This window comes from Cervus canadensis, chromosome 2, assembly GCF_019320065.1.
Source record: "Cervus canadensis isolate Bull #8, Minnesota chromosome 2, ASM1932006v1, whole genome shotgun sequence".
In the NCBI taxonomy this organism is placed as follows: domain Eukaryota; kingdom Metazoa; phylum Chordata; class Mammalia; order Artiodactyla; family Cervidae; genus Cervus; species Cervus canadensis.
In genome coordinates this window covers 88,130,782-88,150,880 of record NC_057387.1, presented here as the reverse complement: position 1 = coordinate 88,150,880, position 20,099 = coordinate 88,130,782, and the positions used below count along the sequence as shown (strand labels likewise).

At 47.2% G+C, this 20,099-nt stretch overlaps 2 protein-coding genes across 2 annotated transcripts; both read right to left on the bottom strand.

Annotated features, from left to right (window-relative positions):
• Window positions 1–5,416: 5,416 nt before the first annotated feature.
• On the bottom strand, window positions 5,417–7,999 carry LOC122436954 (diacylglycerol kinase alpha-like). Its single transcript, XM_043461285.1, has one exon. It carries the CDS (start codon window positions 7,616–7,618, stop codon window positions 5,666–5,668), a length of 1,953 nt encoding a protein of 650 aa, XP_043317220.1. The 5' UTR covers window positions 7,619–7,999; the 3' UTR covers window positions 5,417–5,665.
• Window positions 8,000–12,363: 4,364 nt separating this feature from the next.
• On the bottom strand, window positions 12,364–19,072 carry CZIB (CXXC motif containing zinc binding protein). Its single transcript, XM_043461286.1, has 8 exons — window positions 18,937–19,072; window positions 18,641–18,724; window positions 16,430–16,486; window positions 15,997–16,078; window positions 15,758–15,789; window positions 14,379–14,456; window positions 13,583–13,648; window positions 12,364–12,622 (listed from the first exon to the last, which is right to left on the bottom strand). Exons 1-8 carry the CDS (start codon window positions 18,940–18,942, stop codon window positions 12,545–12,547), a joined length of 483 nt encoding a protein of 160 aa, XP_043317221.1. The 5' UTR covers window positions 18,943–19,072; the 3' UTR covers window positions 12,364–12,544.
• Window positions 19,073–20,099: the final 1,027 nt, after the last annotated feature.

The following is a 20,099-nucleotide window of genomic DNA, read 5'->3' as shown; positions in this document are numbered from 1 at the left end:
TCTTAGTTGCAGCACACGTGATCTTTGATCTTCAGCTGTGACATGTGGGATCTTTAGTTGCAGAATGTGAACTCTTAGATGTGGCATGTGGGACCTAGTTCACTGACCAGGGATCAAACCCAGGCCCCGCATATTGGGAGCATGGGGTCTTAGTCACTGGACCACCAGGAAAGTCCCTAGTTTATGTTTTAAATTAGACCACCTCAAACATATTTTCCAAATCTTGTGGTTCCTATCAAATTATTTTTGTGAGACAAAATAACTGACAAAAAGGAATGGGAGCCAGGATTGGAGGAGGTAGACATGAGAGAAGGGGTAGGTGCTGAAAGGGAAGGAGTTTGGGGTGTTGCAGGAGTCACAGCTGGGGCTGGATGCACAAAGACGTGAGGGAGCCTCTAGAAGAGAACAGAATTCAGAGGAGTGCTTGAGCGGAGTTGGTTACAAGTATATTTTCTTTCTGGGAGTCTTCCATTATAAAGACAGGGCCGCTGAATAAGAAGAACCACATTTGGTGCTTATAATATTAAGTTCAGTTCAGTTCAGTTCAGTTCAGTCGCTCAGTCGTATCCGACTCTTTGTGACCTCTTGTACCACAGCACGCCAGGCCTCCCTGTACATCACCAACTCCAGGAGTTTAACCAAACTTATGTCCATTGAGTCAGATGCCATCCAACCATCTCATCCTCTGTCATTCCCTTCTCCTACCTTCAATCTTTCCCAGCATCAGGGTCTTTTCAAATGAGTCAGCTCTTTGCATCAGGTGGCCAAAGTATTGGAGTTTCAGCTTAAACATCAGTCCTTCCAATGAACACCCAGGACTGATCTCCTTTAGGATGGACTGGTTGGATCTCCTTGCAGTCCAAGGGACTCTCAAGAGTTCTCCAACATCACAATTCAAAAGCATCAATTCTTCGGCACTCAGCTTTCTTTATAGGCCAACGCTCACATCCATACATGGTTACTGGAAAAACCATAACCTTGACTAGACGGACTTTTGTTGGCAAAGTAATGTCTCTGCTTTTTAATATGCTGTCTAGGTTGGTCATAACTTTCCTTCCAAGGAGTAAGTGTCTTTTAATTTCATGGCTGCAATCACCATCTGCAGTGATTTTTGGAGCCCAGAAAAATAAAGTCAGCCACTGTTTCCCCGTCTATTTCCCATGAAGTGATGGGACCGGATGCCATGATCTTAGTTTTCTGAATGTTGAGCTTTAAGCCAACTTTTTCACTCTCCTCTTTCACTTTCATCAAGAGGCTCTTTAGTTCTTCTTCACTTTCTGCCATAAGGGTGGTGTCATCTGCATATCTGAGGTTATTTATATTTCTCCCAGCAATCTTGATTCCAGCTTGTGCTTCTTCCAGCCCAGCATTTCTCATGATGTACTCTGCATGTAAGTTAAATAAGCAGGATGACAATATACAGCCTTGACGTACTCCTTTTCCTATTTGGAACCAGTCTGTTGTTCCATGTCCAGTTCTAACTGTTGCTTCCTGACCTGCATACAGGTCTGTCAAGAGGCAGGTCAGGTGGTCTGGTATTCCCATATCTTTCAGAATTTTCCACAGTTTATTGTGATCCACACAGTCAAAGGCTTTGGCATAGTCCAAAAAGCAGAAATAGATGTTTTTCTGGAACTCTCTTGCTTTTTTGATGATCCAGCGGATGTTGGCAATTTGATCTCTGGTTCCTCTGCCTTTTCTAAAACCAGCTTGAACATCTGGAAGTTCACGGTTCACGTATTGCTGAAGCCTGGCTTGGATAATTTTGAGCATTACTTTACTAGTATGTGAGATGAGTGCAATTGTGCGGTAGTTTGAGCATTCTTTGGCATTGCCTTTCTTAGGGATTGGAATGAACAGTGACCTTTCCCAGTCCTGTGGCCACTGCTGAGTTTTCCAAATTTGCTGGCATATTAAGTGCAGCACTTTCACAGCATCATCTTTCAGGATTTGAAATAGCTCAACTGGAATTCCATCACATCCACTAGCTTTGTTCGTAGTGATGCTTCTTAAGGCCCACTTGACTTCCCATTCCAGGATATCTGGCTCTAATTGAGTGATCACACCATTGTGATTATGTGGGTCATGAAGATCTTTTTTGTACAGTTCTTCTGTGTATTCTTGCCGCCTCTTTTTAGTATCTTCTGCTTCTGTTAGGTCCCTACCATTTCTGTCCTTTATTGAGCCCATCTTTGCACGAAATGTTCCCTTGGTATCTCTAATTTTCTTGAAGAGATCTCTAGTCTTTCCCATTCTGTTGTTTTACTCTATTTCTTTGCACTGATCACTGAGTAAGGCTTTCTTATCTCTTCTTGCTGTTTGGAACTCTGCATTCAAATGGGTGTATCTGTCCTTTTTTCCTTTGCTTTTTGCTTCCCTCCTTTTCACAGCTATTTGTAAGGCCTCCTCAGAAAGCCATTTTGCTTTTTTGCATTTCTTTTTCTTGGGGATGGTCTTGATCTCTGTCTCCTGGTCAATGTCACGAACCTCTGTCCATAGTTCATCAGGCACTCTGTCTATCAGATCTAGTCCCTTAGATTTATTTCTCACTTCCACTGTATAATCATAATGGATTTGATTTAGGTCATATCTGAATGGTCTAGTGGTTTTCCCTAGTTTCTTCAATTAAGTATGAATTTGGCAATAAGGAATTCATGATCTGAGCCACAGTCAGCTCCCGGTCTTGTTTTTGCTGACTGTGTAGAGCTTCTCCGTCTTTGGCTGCAAAGAATATAATTAATCTGATTTTGGTGTTGAACATCTGGTGATGTCCACGTGTAGAGTCTTGTGTTGTTGGAAGAGGGTGTTTGCTATGACCAAACACCCTCTACGTTTGCTATTTGTTATTCCTCTATAATATTATGTGAAAAACAGTTAAATATAAGGTTAACTCTGTGCTAGGATTATAGCCATTTAAAAACATGTCTTTGTGTAGATAGGCCCTGAAAGGGAATAGGAGAAAATAAACATACTTGTATTAGGGAGCCGGGAGGGTGGGGTTTAAGAAAATGTTTATTTCTTTTTCTTTTTTTCCTTTGTTGATATCACACTGTTTGTGCAATACCAAGTTGTTAGGCAGGGGAAAAAAAAAAAGAGAATTCACATTCGCAGCCCCTCACCTCCTTACCTCACTCCTCATGCTTCAGCCCCACTAAGCCTCCCATTTGTCTCAGACATGTCTGATCTTTACTGTGGCTCTGAACTTTGTATATGCTATCCTCCATCATTGGAATGCCCTTGGCTCCAACACATTCTCTGCCAAATTCTTCCTTGTTCTTTTTGTTATTGTTGCTGTTCAGTCTCTAAGTTGTGACCCCATGGACTGCAGCATGCCAAGGTCCCCTGTCTTCCACTATTTCCTGGAGTTTGCTCAAATTCATGTCCATTGAGTTGGTGATGCTATTTAATTATCTCATCCTCTGCCACCCCGTTCTCCTTTTGCCTTCAGCCTTTTCCAGCATCAGTGTCTTTTCCAGTGAGTCGGCTTTTCACATCAGGTGGCAAAAGTATTGGAGCTTTAGTTTCAGCTTCAGTCCTTCCAGTAAATATTCAGGGTTGATTTCCTTTAGGATTGACTTTAGGTTTGATCTCCTTGCAGTCTAAAGGACTCCTCAAGAGTCTTCTCCAGCATCACAATTTGAAAGCATCCATGCCTTCTTTATGGTCCAACTCTCATATCTGTACATGACTACTGGAAAAACCATAACTGACTATATGGATCTATGTTGGCAAAGTGATGTCTCTGCTTTTTAATACATTGTCTAGGTTTTTCATAGCTTTCCTTCCAAGCAGCAAGCATCTTTTAATTTCATGGCTGAAGTCGCTGTCAGTAGTGATTTTGGAGCCCAAGAAAATAAAATCTGTCACTGTTTCCACTTTTTCCCCTTCTATTTGGCATAAAGTGATGGGGCCAGATGCCATGATCTTAGTGTTTTAAGCCAACATTGTTCTTTTTAGCCCAGCTCTAATGTCCTCTTCCATGAAGCCATGCTCATGGAGTCTCCCGGGAAGAATTGTTCATCCCTTCCTCCATCCTTTGACTTCTGTTTTAGCCAGCAAGGGGCCTGACACACAATGAGTTATTGTTGGAGATCACGTTGTTCCCTTCTGGTGCCCACACCTTTGCAAGGAGGTAGCACCTTCTGTCAAGAAGTGGAGTCTATTTCTCCCCTCCTAACTGGCCCACCCTGCCTCTAGACTCAAGTCATTCCCTTCAGTTCATTCTCACTGTAGCTAGTGGTTTTTTTCATGTACAAGTCTGATCATATCCCTGCTTAAAATTCCTCAGTAGTTTTCCATTGCTTTGGAAAGCAGTCCATATGTCACAGTTGATGGCCCTGATGGAGCTGACCCTGCTTATGTTCTCAGCTCCACCTCTCTTAACAGGTTACCCTGAGGAAGTAGCCTCTGCTGGAACATAACCTCCTCTCCATCCTTTCAGTTATTTTCTGCTTAACTTTCAGGTTTCAGGCAGACTGCACCCATCTCACACCACCCCCTGAGACTGAGTCAGTTAGTGCCCTTTCTGTGTGTATGCTCAGAGCATCCTGACATGTAACCTCTGTCGCAGCTGTCCCCATTACTAGGTTGTGGCTATATTCCCTGTGCTATACAAGAAGTCCTTGTAGCTAATTTTTAGTTGTTCATGTTAATCCCTTACCCCTATTTCACCACTCCCTCTTTCCTCCCCCAACTGGTAACCACTTCATTTTTCATATCTGTAAGTCTGGTTTTTTGTTATATTCACTAGTTTGTTTCAATTTTTAAATTCCACAAGTAAGTAATGTCATACAGTACTTGTCTTTCTCTGACCTTTTTCACTCAGCATAATACCGAAGCATGTCCATGTTGCTGCAAATGGCAAAATTTCATTTTTTTTTCTTTTTTTGTGCATATCTGTTACAGATTTTTGGTTTGTAGTTACTGGGAGGTTTATATACAGTAACCTTTATATATATGTGATTGTTTTAAGTTGCTGATCGCTTAATTTCAAATACATTTTAACAACCCTGCTTTTGTACTCTCATCCTATCACAATGACTGTTTTTGACATATTTTATATCTAAATGTTTTGTGTAACTCTTAACTTTTCATTGTGGATATAGATGATTCTACCACTTTTTTCTTTTAGCTTTCCTACCAACTTTGTGTGTGGATGATTTCCTACCTTTGTTATATATTTGCCTTTACTGGTGAGCTTTTTCGTTTTGTAATTTTCATGTTTCTATTTGTGGCCTTTTCTTTTTCACTTAGAGTTCCTTTAACATGTCTTGTAAAGCTAGTTTGCTGGTGCTGAACTCTTGCTTTTGATCTCTGCATAAAATCTGAATGAGAGCCTTGCTGGGTACAGTATTCTTGGTTGCAGGATTTCCCCTCTCATTAGTTTTCTTTTTTTTTTTTTTAACAGATATCCCAGTGGGGAAAAAAGTTCATTTTATTCAGATGAGGCACTTTCAATGTATTATTTGTGTGTGTGTGTGTGTGTGTGTGTATGTGTGTGTGTGTATGGGGGGTAGTGGATGTGGTGCAGGATAATAAATACTGTGAGGGTGGAGGAACACCCCCCTGAGCTGGCAGGAGGGTGTGGCAGCAATTTACAGAGCCTGGGTAGGACAGTCCAGGGACAAGGAGCTTCACAGCTGGCTTGGAGGCTGAGATGTCCCCATCAGCACAAGAAGCCAAAGAAATTGGAGGAGCGAGGAGGTGGGCCCACGAGCATGGGCATCTGGTTCCTGTGAGTGATCTTGATTGTACAAGGTGTCTGCATCCAGGGTTCTCTGTCAATTTGCATGGGGAGGGTTTTTGTGGTGTGGAAGGTGATCTCAGAGCACTTGACCAGCCAATGTCCAGCATTCTTGAGCTTGGTATAGATCTGGCCTATCTCAATTGCACCCTCTAGCCCCACTACTTCCAGCCGCTTGTCACTTAGGTCCGGCACGCAGGTCTTCAGGATGTCGGGGTCAGTGATGACTTTGGCAGTAATACCCAAGGCCTGGTTGATCCCGTGGACGTCGCCGTGTGGCCTCTTGGTGTCACCCCAGAGATTGGAACCGCCATGTGTGCTTGGGATGTTCAGCACTGTGATGCCTTCTAGGGACAGGCTGCTCAGGTCCAGTGGTTTCCCACAGATCTCAACGGTCAAAGATTCCTCCAGCTTTTTGCATGTTGAGAAGATGGATTCAGAAGTGGCAAATTCGAAGTACCATAGCTTGTTCTTCATTCTGCTGTTGAACTTCTCAGGATACTTCTCTCGCATGATGTGGAATCGGTGAGCAATAGAGGCATCCACACCAATGGAGAAGTAGTTATTGATGATTTGAAAGGGGACTGGGTCACTCTTTTCTTCAGTTTGTTGGGGTATCACCTCCACAGACCATCGATCCATATGTACCACCTTACTCGTCTCTAAATCCTTGAGGATCTTCCCCAGATTCTGTCCCTCATACCCTCCTCCCCACCTTAGGCAATGAGCCAGATCATTTCCAGTGCCCAGGGGCAACACGGCAACAGGAGGCACAAAAGGCAAGTTGGCTTTGTCAATGGACTCTAGAATCCAGCCTACTGTGCCATCCCCGCCGCACACCAAAATCCTGTAATCAGGAACATCTCTGAAGAATCTGAGTCCTGGCTCAGGACCATCCTTTAGGAGGTTGAACACCTGTCGAGGGTTCAGCAGATACTGGAATTTCCAAAGCACCCTCTTGCCCTGCTTCCCGCCACTCTTGGGGTTCACAAAGACCAGAAGTGGGTGGGTGTTAGAAACAGGATCAATCCGCAGAGCCTCAGAAGTGCTCAAACTTAAATCATCCACAGTCTTCTGGCTTATTTTGCTAGTTTTACGCTCCTGTCCAGAGGCCAGGACGCTGGGGTAGATGGAAGACGGAGGCAGGATGTGATCTCGGAGCAGCCCACAGTCACACTCATGGCCCATGGCTGGAAGGCAGTCATCATGGATCTCTAGGTGGCACCACACACAATGCAGGCCAACCAGACTGTGGTAGATTCGGATCTTCTGACAGCGGTCGCAGCGGCCGGATTCACAGCCTCCTCGCACCCACACGTGTGACTGGACCCCAATGTCCTTCCGAGACTTGGCGTATGTGCTGACTTCACAGGGCAGGGCCTTCATGGCGCACGGGTCATGAACGACGTATTTACAGAGGTTACAGCTCAGCCCCTGTTTGCCTAGACCGATGCTCGACTCGCACAGGTTGCAATAGACTGGTCGCGGGAATCTCTTGGGTCTGCACATGTGCTGCCCGTTGTCCTTCAGGGTCATCTCCAGGCCCAGCAGCATGAGCAGGGGCACGGTGGTGGCCCCGGCCCGCAGCCACTCAGCCAGGGAGACAGAGCTGCTGCCATCATAGTCAATCTCTTTCATCATCTGTTGAAGAATCGGCCTCAGCTCAGACACATCCCAATCCAGGTATTCCACCATTCGCATCATCTGTATGATGATTCTGTCCACTTCTGAGCTGTCCAGGATCCCGTTTCTGTCCGTGTCGTACAACTTGAAGGTGAACTCTATCTTGTCTTCCGGCTGGCCACCCTCCAGAAGAGAAAAGTAGCAGTAGACATCACTGAGACACACCACATCTTCTCTTACAGTGTCTTCCATGTAGTAGCCAGTCTGGAAGGACTGAAACAGTGCCTGGCTTAGGTGATCTGGAACATTATCCACTTCCAGGTAGATTTTCAGGAATTGCTAGAACCCCTCGTATCCAGTGGCATCTCCTTGGAGATATTCAGCCATTTCACCATCCTCAAAGAGCTTCAGGACATCACTGACCTTTTTGGTGGAGTACTCCATGTATTTCTGCAGCTGGGCAAAATCACTGAGGCTTATTAGGCCCCTCTCCTTGGCCATCTTTCTTTTTTTAAGGATGAACACAAAGGCAGCTTGGTTGTGGTGCTTGTGGGGCTTGGAACTTTGCTTCCAAGGGTAGTTCTTGCATGCAGAGGGTGCACGGTCAGAGCTGGAGCACCAGCGCGGGAGCAGGAGCTCCTAGTTTTCATGTATTATTATCACTCCCTTCTGGTCTGCAGAGTTTCTGCTGAAAAATCAGCTGAAAGACGTATGGGCGTTCCTGCATATGCTATTTGTTTCTTTTTACTTTTCCTTTCTTGGTTTTTTTTGGCTGTGCTGGGTCTTTGCTGTGGCCTGCAGGCTTCCCTCTCATTGCAGTGCGTGGGCTCTCTAGTTGTGGCACGCAGGCTTGGTTGCCCTGTGGTATGTGGGACCCTAGTTTCCCGACTAGGGATTGAACCCATGTTCCTTGCATCGGAAGGCAATTCTTAACCCCTGGACTACCAGGGAAGTGTTCCCCCCGCCCCCTTTCTGCTTTTAATAGTCTCTCTTTATCTTTAATTTTTGCCGTTTTAATTACAGTGTGTCTTGGTATGTTCCTGTTTGGTTTAATCCTGTATGGGACTCTCTGTGCTTCCTGGACTTGAATGACTGTTTGCTCTCCCAGATTAGAGAAGTCTTCAGCTACTATCTCTTCAAATGTGTTCTCTGCCCCTTTCTGTCTTCTCCTTCTGGGACAACTATAATGTCAGTGTTAGTATGCTTGATGTTGTCCCAAAGGTCTCTTAAACCATCCTTATTTCTTTTTGTTCTGTTTTCTCTTTTTCTGTTCAGCATCAGTGATTTCCACTACCCTGTCTTCCAGCTCACTGCTCTGTTCCTCTGTATCATTTAGTCTACTTTTGATTTTCCCTAGTGTATGTTTCATCTCAGTTATTGTATCTTTAATCTCTGGTTGGTCTTTATATCTTCTAACTCTGTTAAAAACTTCTAACTTTCACTCTATATGTCCATTCTTCTCCCTAGTTCTTTGATCATATTTATGATCACTATCCTGAACTCCTTCTTGGGTAGATTGCCTATCTCCACTTCACTTAGTTCTCCTTAGTTTTTATCTCGATCCTTCCTCTTGAACTTGTTCCTCTGTCACCTCACATTGCTTAAATTGCTGTTGGTATGTTTATGTATCTGGTAGGTTAGTTGTTTCCACACCTTGGATAAGTGGCCTTCTGTAGGAAACGTCCTGTGTCCCAGCAGCCCACTCCCCTCTTGTCACTCAAGCTACATGCTCTAAGGTTTCCCCCATGAGGACTGTGAGGGTCCTTCGATTTGGCAGGCTATGAGGACAGTCTGGCAGGCTTGGGTAGCCCCCAGTCCAGGATGTTGCCAGGCCCTGCCTTATGTGGAGGCTGCCGGCTCTTTGTTGGCAGAGCTGTGTCACGAGGCAGCTGACTACAGAACCCCAGGTGGCCCTGGGGCTACCGCTGGCTCACTGGTGGAGCCATGGGCCAGAAAACTCCAGGACTGTAGCCTGCCCACTGGTGGGTGAAGCCAGATCCTGAGGTTAGTGTCCGACTACTGACAGGCAGAGCCGGGTCCTGGAGTCTGGTTGCAAGGCACCAGGATCCCAGAGCTGATGTCAGATCACTGGTGGAGGTGGGGGCCGGGGGGAGGGTGGATTCCTGACACAGTTGGATGGAGTCTGAGATGTCCCAAAGCTTTGTTGACCTGCTAGTGGACAGGGCCAAGCTGGTCCCAGGGTGATCTCCTATGGTCCAACTGGGTCAGCAGGCTGTGGGATTATGGTTTTCTTGCCTGTGGTGTCTGCCTTCTTGTGGGTGAGGCTGGCCTAAAGGTTAGAGCAGGCTTCATGGTGGGCAGGGCTGGGTTCCAGGGGGTTCTGGGACTGGTGCCTCCCACTGGAGGGTGGAACTGGGCTCTGGGCCCTCTAGTGGGTAGGACAGTGTCCAGAGGCAGCCGTGGGCTCATGGGGTCTTTAGACAGCTGTGTGCTGACTGCTGGGCTGCGTCCCCTCCTAGTTAGGTCCTTGGCCTGTGCCCCAGCAGTAGTGCCTAGAGGCTGTTGTGTGGGGCCAGATCTTGGTGATGAGCTAGAGGAAGGAATCCACAGATCGGGTACCCAGCAGCACCAGCATCCACGTGGTAGAAGCAGCTCCCAAGAATGGCTGCCACTAATCTCCACGTCTCCAGGGGAGCTACAGTTGCACCCCTCCAATCCCCAGGAGACTCCAAGACCAGCTGGTAGGTTTGCCCAGGCTCCTTTCAAGTTAGTGCTTTGCCCTGGGTCCCAGAGAGTGTGAAATTGTATGCCCTTTAAGAGTTATGGAGAAGGAAATGGCAACCCACTCCAGTATTCTTGCCTGGAGAATCCCATGGACAGAGGAGCCCGGTGGGCTACAGTCCATGGGGTCGCAAAGAGTCAGACACAACTGAGCAACTGTCACTTCACTTTTAAGAGTTGTCTCTATTTCCCCCAATTTTGTGGGACTCCTGAAACCAAGCCCCTCTGGCCTTCAAAGCCAAATGCTCTGCAGACACATCTTCCCAGCACAGGAACTCCTGTGAGAACTTCTGCAACGTAATTCTTTAGCTTGTGGGAGCCTGCCCCTCCTACCTATGTTATGGTTCCTTCTTTGTATCTTTAGTTGTAGATGTTTCCCAGGAGTTTCCCATCTATTTCAGTGATGGTTGTTCTACCAATAGTTGTGATTTCGGTGTGTTTGCAAGAGGTGAGCTCAGCTCTTTCTACCCTGCTATCTTGGCCAATCTGTCAGTCACAAACATTTTGAGATTCAATTCCCAGTTACTTTTAGGGGTGGGATACACTTGGGTTGCTGTAGATGGATGTGTTTTTTTATTGAATTGTGTTTTGCATGTTGCCAGTGTACTGAAATGCATTTGATTTCTGTATCCTGATCCTACATCCAGTGCCTGTTTATGTTTTTGGATTTGCTAAGAGGAAAATCACAATCTGTGAAAAGTGAGTTATTTCTTCCTTTTTGGTCTTTTCACCTTACTTTCTTTTCAGTCTTACTGTGCTGGGGGGTGGGGACAATGATGAAGAGTGATCCAGGATATCCTCATCTCACCCCGATCTTGAATGGAATACTTCAAACATTTCATTTACTCTGAGTTTCCTATAGATATCATTTGTGAGGTGAGGGTATAGTTTTTAGTTTTTTCTGTTCCTAGTTTGCTAAGGGTGTCTGATTTGTTGTTGAATTTTACCAAATACTTTTTTGCATCTATTGACATAATCTACTTCAGCTTTCCATCTGTTACTGATTATTTGTGTTCCTTTACCTCCTAAAAGATGAGAAAATAACGTACAATGCAGAGAACCTTGAGATGCTTTTAGTGCTTGCCTTTGTAACACGTACTGGCTGGTACAGAGGAGAAACCCTGAAAGGCTATTATTTGCCCAGCCTGACGCTCCCTCGCTTGCTTTCAGGCCAGGCAGTGGGCTGTTCGCAGTGGGTGGGGGCTGGCAGAAATGCTGGCTGAGGGAGCCCAGAGAAGCCCTGCCCTATCAGGTGCAGAAAGCACAGACCCAGGATCTGGGAACAGGAGGGATCTAGAGGACACCCAACACAGCTGCCAGACTGGGACGGGTAGGCGTCTCTTCTCCACCGTTAGACATGGCCAGGTTTTCCTGCCGTGTGGGGATCCCCTTCCTAGAGCCCCACAACCAGCCTTGGAGTGGGCAGACCCTCTCCCAGAGGGCCACTCAGAAAAATGAAGATAGTAATTTTTAACTTCCAAAGAATTCCAGGCTCTAGCAGAACACTGAAAAGGAACAAGTCCTCTCATAACAGTTTGCCAAATGGCAGCCTCCGGTATGAAGGTATGAGCTTGCCCTAATGACCTAACCATGTACTGAACCACTCTATCCACCATGTAGAGGATCTTCAGCCCCAGCGAAGCAGGCCCATGAGACAAGAGGGCACGACTGTTGTCTTCACACCTCCACATGGCTGTCCAGGGGTAGAAGAACACAGAAGCGTGACCATAAAGGGGACAGACCAGGACCATGAGGCACTACAGAAAGCAGAGAGGCTGACTCAGTACAGGAAGAACCTTCATAGGGATTCCCCTGGTGGGAGGGGACTGCCCCATCACAGCAAGTGAGCAAAGACCCAATGGCCAGCTGGCAGGGACTAGAAAGAAGATTCATGCCAGGACAGAACTACCGACCTCCAAAGTCCCTTCGAGACCTGGAACATGCAGTGACACCAGGTAAGAGAAATGCGTGGGTTTACCTGAGGGTCAAGCTGGTCAATGTGATGTTCTGGGTCAGGACTGCTGGGTTCGGCGTCATTCCACAGGCTCGGCTGCCCTCTGTACCAATGACTTCACACCTTTGGTCCCCTGGCTTGGCCTGCGCACTCCCCAAGGGGTTGAGAGCCCTTGGGAAGTCTGTGCTCCTATTCTGCTAGCTGGATCAGGCTATGATTCTGTACTGCGGGAAGGTGCCAAGAGGCCATCAGAGCCCTCCAACATGGAGGGGGGTGGAAGGAGTAGCCAGTCACCCAGCAGTGTGGCACAAGTAGGGACTTTATTGGCGGGGCTTGGGAAGCTGTGGCAGAGCCGAGCAGGCAGGCCGTGAGGGCCTGGACCACTGCCAGGAGACGAGGGGTGAGGGGACCAGCCTCTGCGCTCTGCTGCTGGGGGCACGCTCTCCCTTTTCAGCTCCGAGGCAAGTGTACAGGAAGAGGGTTCAGCACTTCACAAACTGGTGGGTGACCTCATAGATTCCCACAGACTCCTGAACCTTTTCGTCATAGTCAGTCCAGTCCTGTGGGAAAAAAGGGCAGCGTTAGCCTCACGAGGCAGCCTGGGACAGCGTGGAGAGAAAAGAACTAGGACTAAAAGGCACAGCTCAGGCTCTAACTCAGACTTCAGGAACATGCCTGACCCAGGACACAGAAAGACTGCTCAGGTCTGAATTCCTGCTCCTCTAGCTTTGTGATTTTTTTCAAGTCACTAGCTTTCCTGAGTCTCGGTTCTGTCCTCTGTTTTAAAAAAGGGAACAACAGATTTTATGTTGAACGTTGAAAGAAATGAGTTAACACATGTAAAAGTACTTGGCCTGGTGACAGGCTCATATGAGAGCTCGCTAAGTCCAGTTACTGTTCTTAGGTGCTGTGCAGATTGAATGTTTTTGTCCTTCCTTCCTCTGAGGCCTGACCACAAGCCTTCCTCATCTGCAAGGCAGTAACCTGTCCAGTGGTCCAGTTGACTCTTGGTATTCACGGTAGTTATGTTCTATAAAGTCCCCACAAGCACTGAATTAGTGAATACTGAACCACTGCTCCCAGGGGAAATACAGGTTAGGTTCCTAGGAGCATCTGATCACAATATTTTCTTCAGTCAATCAATACATAAACTTGGTTCATGTATGTTTTTGTTTAAAAACACCTTATCTAAATAATATATGTGTGTGTGTGTATGTGTGTGTATATGTATGTATATAGTTGGTTCATTAAGACTGGACTTCTGGCCAACAGCACTGTATCTCATGCCTAAACAAAGCTTATCTAAGATGCATTTTCTCCAAAAGGCCCATCCCAGCCTACCTGCATGTGATCACTAGGTAGTGCTTTAGCATTACACGTTGGGCTATCGTAAAAACCAGAATCACCAACAAAAAGAACAAAAGTGTGGACTCAGCATCTCGCTGACGAGCCTTGTTCAGCAAAAAGATAATTCCCACGAGGTGCCCTACAGCTCCCCACAAGGCCCCCAAGTCCTGTACCTTCTCCTGTAGATTAATGTCACTGAAGACTGTCCCTGATTCCACACCCTCAGCAGCAAACCCAGCCTGCAGGTGAGAGGAAGGCAGCAGTTAATCAGTGGGGAAGGCAGCGGTGTGGCAGGCAGGCCTGGCCAGGGAACTGGCCCATCTCACAACCCTCTGGCACAGGAGGACACAGACGCAGTGTGGGATACTGTTTTGGAATAACTACTGAGATCCCAGGGCCTGGCAGCTGCCTTTGGACTAAGAGTGGTTTCTCCAAATTAGAGCCCTGGCCTAGAAGGCAGGAGGTGTGGGGTAAACCCTTCCATCACCCCTGGTTTTCTGAAAGACCCCAGGCATGTCACTTCCCTCTGTGGACGTCAGTTTTCTTACTTATGAAATGGGGATAACAATATAATCTCTTCTGCCTACCTCAAAGGGTTGTGAGGTGAAAATGCTACACAAATCTAGTGCCATAAGCACTGGCTCTGGAGTTGGATAGATGTGGGTTCAAATTACTGCTCGTGTTTACTAACTGCTTCCCCTGAGCAAGTCACAAAATCTCTGAAGTTCTTTCCTCATCTGAAAAACTGGATGAATAAACCTAACAAGGTTACTGTGAGGATTAAGTGACGTAACATTAAAAGTAACAAGTTTGGTGTCCAACATACATTAGCTGTTTAAGAGATAACAGTGATTATTCTTAGGAAGGAGAATTCCTGCTCCATGGTCTCTGCAGGAAGCACAGTTCTGCTGTCACTTCCTGCAGTATACACCTTCCCCAAACATACAGGTTCCCTGGGAAGACAGGTACCTGGGGCTGGAAATCCACTGGTTCAAGTCCTCGACACTCAAACTCTACTATCGTCTTGAACTTCTCGTTGTCTTCAGCCTATAAAGGAAGTGTGTTGAGGAAGCAGGCCCAACCGGGCTCAGGATGATCCCACGGCCCCTGTGAGCCCAGAATCGGCTTCAGAAGCCACCCTTCTCTCTCTGGAAGTAGGCCACCTTGGCACAGGCTCACCGTGAGATCTTTCTGAATATGGACTCAGGCTGGGGCGCCTGGATGTGAGCTCACACACAGTTCTGCTTCTCTTCCCTCCTGGGCCTAAGATTGTCAGATGGAGCTGAGGAACCCACTACAGCTTTATCGTGAGAATCTGAACTAGGTGTGAAGTGCCCAGCATAGGACCTGACACTATGGTCAATAAATAGTAGATAAAATTATCAAAGTAAAAACTATGAGAATATTGAGGTATAAGGTTTCCAGGTCATCCAAAAGGCCTCGGTACACTTAGCTATGGCCTTTTGGTAACCATCTGCCATGCTGTCAAGGCAGGGGCTGACTTAAGACCTTTGAAGTGGGATATGCATGTGGAGGATGCTCACTGAGTGGAGTGGTATAACCAAAATTTGTGCCTATCTGACCCTTGGGTCCATACGTCCCAGGGACTACACCTACACATTCATTCTCATTCATTCACTCTGTAGAAACACTTCCTGCATGCCAACCAAGTTCCTGTCCTTGGTGTAGTTTTGTTTCCTGGTCTGTCTCTTTCACTAGATTATGATTTACTTGAGGGCAGGTCCTTATGTGATTTTTCCTTATGTGATTTTTTAACTTCAGGACAAAGCTGAGAGTTTGGCGTAAGGCAGGCATTTTTCAAAAACGCCAAATAAGGAATGGATAAAGACAAGTAATTACCCTTCCTTAAATACACAGACCCAAAGCATACATTCCCTCCCTCACTTCTGGACTAATACGCTACACAGTGACATAAATAAATGTCTAATAAAATCAGATAGCGAGGATGGATGCACCATTCAAAGGACTATCCCATCCATGGACGCAGAGAAGACTCACTAGTCCTCTAAGATGTAGACAAGGCAAGTGTTCCCAGTGTTGGAAACTGAGTGGCCAGGTTGGGTCAGAGGTCGCGTAAGCTCCCACAGCCTAGCACTTTTAAGAAAGCACTACAATAGTCTGGTTATGAGTCTTTTTCCTACCAAGTATTCAGTCAGTCTAAGGTGAATAAATGACTGACACAATGAATGAACGAACAAGTTAGCACGTGCAGTCAGTCCGTCCCATAGCTCATCACTCTGGTGCAGATATAACTCTAGAACACAAGCCTCCTAGTTCCCAGCTTCGATCTAATCCCACCATGCCTGCCACTCCAGCGGGAAACTTACGTTGTAAGATTTGATGGTGCTGCTCAAAATCTCTGAAATGTAAAACAGAAGACAAAGTTGATTTGAGCCCAGGTCCCGGCCCTATCAGGTACCCAGATGGTGCTCTGTGCAAGAGTCTACTGTAGAGGCTTGGGTGCCTCAGGCCTGGGTCCACCCACAGGTAACAGGAGCATGCTTTCAGTCTGGTACCAGCAAGCTGTGGGCCCGCCTGGCAGAGGCAGTACCCATGGCCTACCTACCAATGGAGTTTTCCCTCGAACACAGCTTGCACTTCTGGACCATGGAGGCACTGCCACGGCCTCCCTTCAGTGCCACACTGTCCTGGCAAGCAGGAAACAGAACCTCTAGTCACATATCAGTCAGGTGTAAGGGTCCTCAGGAGACCCAATCCTACCGCTTATTATCCAGTTAAAGAGATGAAAACCCAGACAGGGTGAGGAACTTGCTAGGACAAGATTCCTGGGGAGGCTTCTTGAGACTGAGAAAAGGACTCCCCTTGAACTCTTGCCTCACATCCCAGGGCCTATTGTTCCCAGTGTTGATCACACCAATGCCTGCCCTCTCAAACCACAGACAGTGGGGTCCAAAGGCCAGAGAGCTTAGGGCCACAGATCCCTGCCCAGAGACCTGTGTGTGTTTGTGTGCGGGTATAGTGGTGGGGGGAACAGTTACCATCAGCCGAATGTACTGCCACTTCTCTGAAATCTCACCACAGTTGCCACATTTCATCTTGAGGGAGGGAAAAAGAGTATTAGTAAAGTAGCTGGCTCAGCTGGACAGATGCTGAGGGAACGGCAAAAACGGGGTGAGGTGGGCAGGCTCATAATCTTATCAGCCATCTAAGGACACAACCAGACTAATCTCTGGGCAAAGTGTTTCTCCTGTTGACTGGCCCATCCTCCTCTAAGAAGTGCCCAGTCTGGCTACGGATTCAAGACTCATGTGGTACAGAAATGGCTTCAAATTCCACACAACACCCATTGAGTTAGGAGCTTCCTCTGTGTTCTCACAGAATGGAAGGTTGCTGGTAGAAGTACTTATCACTGTTGCTATTCTATTTCTTTGTCTCCTTCTCTAAATTCTGCTTTTTGAAGCTAGAGACCATCAATTCCTCAAGTAAGACCTGGCACTCGGGCTTCCAAAAATTTGAAAATAAAGGTGGTCAGAAGGTTTCCTAAAAAGGGGATTTTTCCAGGTACTGAAGGATACTGGGATTTAGACAAGAAGGAAAACAGATGAGAAGCTCCGGAATGTGGGAAAGGGAAGGGCCTCAACTGCTCAAATAAGATGAGGACCTCTGTAGACCATGGCACTAGGGTACCAGATTTACAAATACAGGTGGGGAAGTAAGGGTGCAACCCCACAAAAAAATAAACCTGATCAAGAAAAGAGGTGAAGTTATTCTTACTGAATAATCACAAGATCCCTGCAAGTAGTCTTTCCTTTAGTGTCTGTTTACATACCATGAAACATTTAACAGAGGGAAAAATTACAAAAGGAATTTCAAGACACTGCTAATTAAGAATTAATCAATAAACTTTTAAAAGGAAAACATAAAATTCTACCCAGAAGAAAAGAGAACAATTAATAAGCTGGATCATCGAAAAAGCAAGAGAGTTCCAGAAAAACATCTATTTCTGCTTTTTTGACTATGCCAAAGCCTTTGACTGTGTGGATCACAATAAACTGTGGAAAATTCTGAAAGAGATGGGAATACCAGACCACCTGACCCGCCTCTTGAGAAACCTGTATGCAGGTCAGGAAGCGACAGTTAGAACTGGACACGGAACAACAGACTGGTTCCAAATAGGAAAAGGAGTACTCCAAGGCTGTATATTGTCACCCTGCTTATTTACCTGATATGCAGAGTACATCATGAGAAATGCTGGGCTGGAAGAAGCACAAGCTGGAATCAAGATTACCAGGAGAAATATCAATAACCTCAGATATGCAGATGACACTACCCTTATGGCAGAAAGTGAAGAGGAACTAAAAAGCCTCTTGATGAAAGTGAAAGAGGAGTGTGAAAAAGTTGGCTTAAAGCTCTACATTCAGAAAACTAAGGTCATGGCATCTGGTCCCATCACTTCATGGCAAATAGATGGGGAAACGGTGGAAACAGTATCAGACTTTATTTTTGTGGGCTCCAAAATCACTGAAGATGGTGACTGCAGCCATGAAATTAAAAGACGCTTACTCCTTGGAAGGAAAGTTATAACCAATCTAGATAGCATATTAAAAAGCAGGGACATTACTTTGCCAACAAAGGTCCATCTGGTCAAGGCTATGGTTTTTCCAGTGGTCGTGTATGGATGTGAGAGTTGGACTATGAAGAAAGCTGAGCACCAAAGAATTGATGCTTTTGAACTGTGGTGTTGGAGAAGACTCTTGAGAGTCCCTTGGACTGCAAGGAGATCCAACCAGTCCATTCTAAAAGAGATCAGTCCTGGGTGTTCATTGGAAGGACGGATGCTGAAGCTGAAACTCCTACTTTGGCCACGTAATGCGAAGAGCTGACTCATTGGAAAACACCCTGATGCTAGGAGGGATTGGGGGCAGGAGGAGAAGGGGAGGACAGAGGATGAGATGGCTGGATGGCATCACCGACTCGATGGAGATGGGTTTGAGTAAACTCCAGGAGTTGGTGATGGACAGCGAGGCCTGGCGTGCTACGATTCATGGGGTCGCAAAGAGTCGGACACGACTGAGCGACTGAACTGAACTGAACTGAACAAGCATTTCTCATCTTGCCCGAGAGAAAGCTCCTGTTCGCCACTGGGATCAGAATGGGAAAGTTTTACGCGAGCCCGGCCGTGGCGCCCCGACCAGAGGCCGGAAATGCCTGCACCCTAGACGTCTAGAGCCCCGCCCCTCCAGCCTTACCTTCAGGTACCACCGGAAGTCTTCGCCCACTGGCCGGAGGTTGGTGACATTCTCCAGCGTGGCTTTGAGCTGCAGCGCGATTTTCTGAGAAGGAGCGCCAGGGCGACTGCGTCAACAGCGCCTGCGCAACCCCTGTAACCCCTGCCCCGCCCCTCTCCTCCCTTCCCCGCATGAGCTTTGCCTCCCGGCTCTCAGCACGAGCCCACTCTCCTCATTCCCTCCTGGCGCGAGCTCCTGCCTCCGAGGTTCTCGCCACTTCCCCGCTCTTGCCCTGTCGGCGGCTCGCTTCCACTTACCCCCATAACGGCCCGGCCCACCCAGCGCTTGCTGCGGCCACTGCTTTTCGGCTTGTCGTAAACGGCGGGCGCTGTCTGCGCACTCTCGGTGCGGCTCTGGGCGGGGCGTGGAGGCGGGTGTACGCGGGCCGCTGCTTTCCCAGTACACCTGGTCTTTTAGGCAAAGCCGTCTTGTGGAGGTAGTCTGAGACCGCAGTTAGCCGGTGTTCAGACCCGTGGAAGGCTCCCTCCAGCAACCGGTAATTAGATATTTACTGAACGGCAAGTTAGTTTGAGGGACGTCGCACCAAACAAGACAGTCCTGCCCGAAACCTCTACCGGGTCCTCACTATTCTGCCTTCCTTCACCCAACCTCGCGCTGGCTCCCTGCCTGCCCGCCGAGGCATCTTAGATCACGTCAGTTCACGCTGCCCGGGGCAGGCTTCGCAGATTTGGGAGACGGTACCCTTCTTTAAACTGCTCGTTCCTCTTTACCCAGGGGACCTTTCGGAGGGTTGTCTCGTGTGCATGTCCTTCTTGTAGTCCGCAAGACTGGGCACTCCCCTTCAGCTTACTCTTCTGTGGGTTCCCGGTTTGCTCTAGCATACGTTCACTCAACTTGTGCTTTTGTCCAGGACTCCTCTGAGACCATACGGGAGCTGTAAGCATTACAAAGAACAGCCTGTTTGAGGCTTTTATAGCCTCCTGAGGTTTAGATTGTTTAAAATTTGGAGCGACTCTTTAGGATGTCTACTTTGACACAAACTTACCTGATTGCCGCCAGGTACCCTTCAATAGCGGAGGGTGCACTGCAGAGGAACTCCGATGCCTCAGGTCCCAGATCGGCAGCTTACTTGCTGCCCTGTGTGTGATCTTTTTTCCATTTTTTTTTTTTTTTTCTTTCTCTAGCAGAAAAGCAGATAAGCTTTCTCTAGTTGCAGCAAACAGGGGCTAGTCTCTAGGACTCAGACTTCAGTAGTTGTTGGCACATACGCTTAGTTGCTCTGCAACATGTGGAAATCTTCCCAGACCAGAGATTTAACTCATGTCCCCTGTGGTGCCAGGTGGTGGACCACCAGGGAAATCCTGGGACCCTGTGATCTTTGAAGGAGGCAAAGTAGGGGTGTGTGTGTGCGTGTGTGTGAAGGAGGCAAAGTAGGGTGTGTGTGTGTGTGTCTGAAGAA

Excerpts from the sequence above, each read along its gene's own strand:
- LOC122436954 (XM_043461285.1), bottom strand. The coding sequence starts at position 7,618 with ATGGAAGACACTGTAAGAGAAGATGTGGTGTGTCTCAGTGATGTCTAC.
- CZIB (XM_043461286.1), bottom strand. Across the intron at positions 16,487-18,640 it reads ACTTCCGGTGGTACCTGAAG|ATGAAATGTGGCAACTGTGG; the intron begins GTAAGGCTGGAG and ends CCCTCCCTCAAG. Across the intron at positions 12,623-13,582 it reads ACATTAATCTACAGGAGAAG|GACTGGACTGACTATGACGA; the intron begins GTACAGGACTTG and ends TTTTTCCCACAG.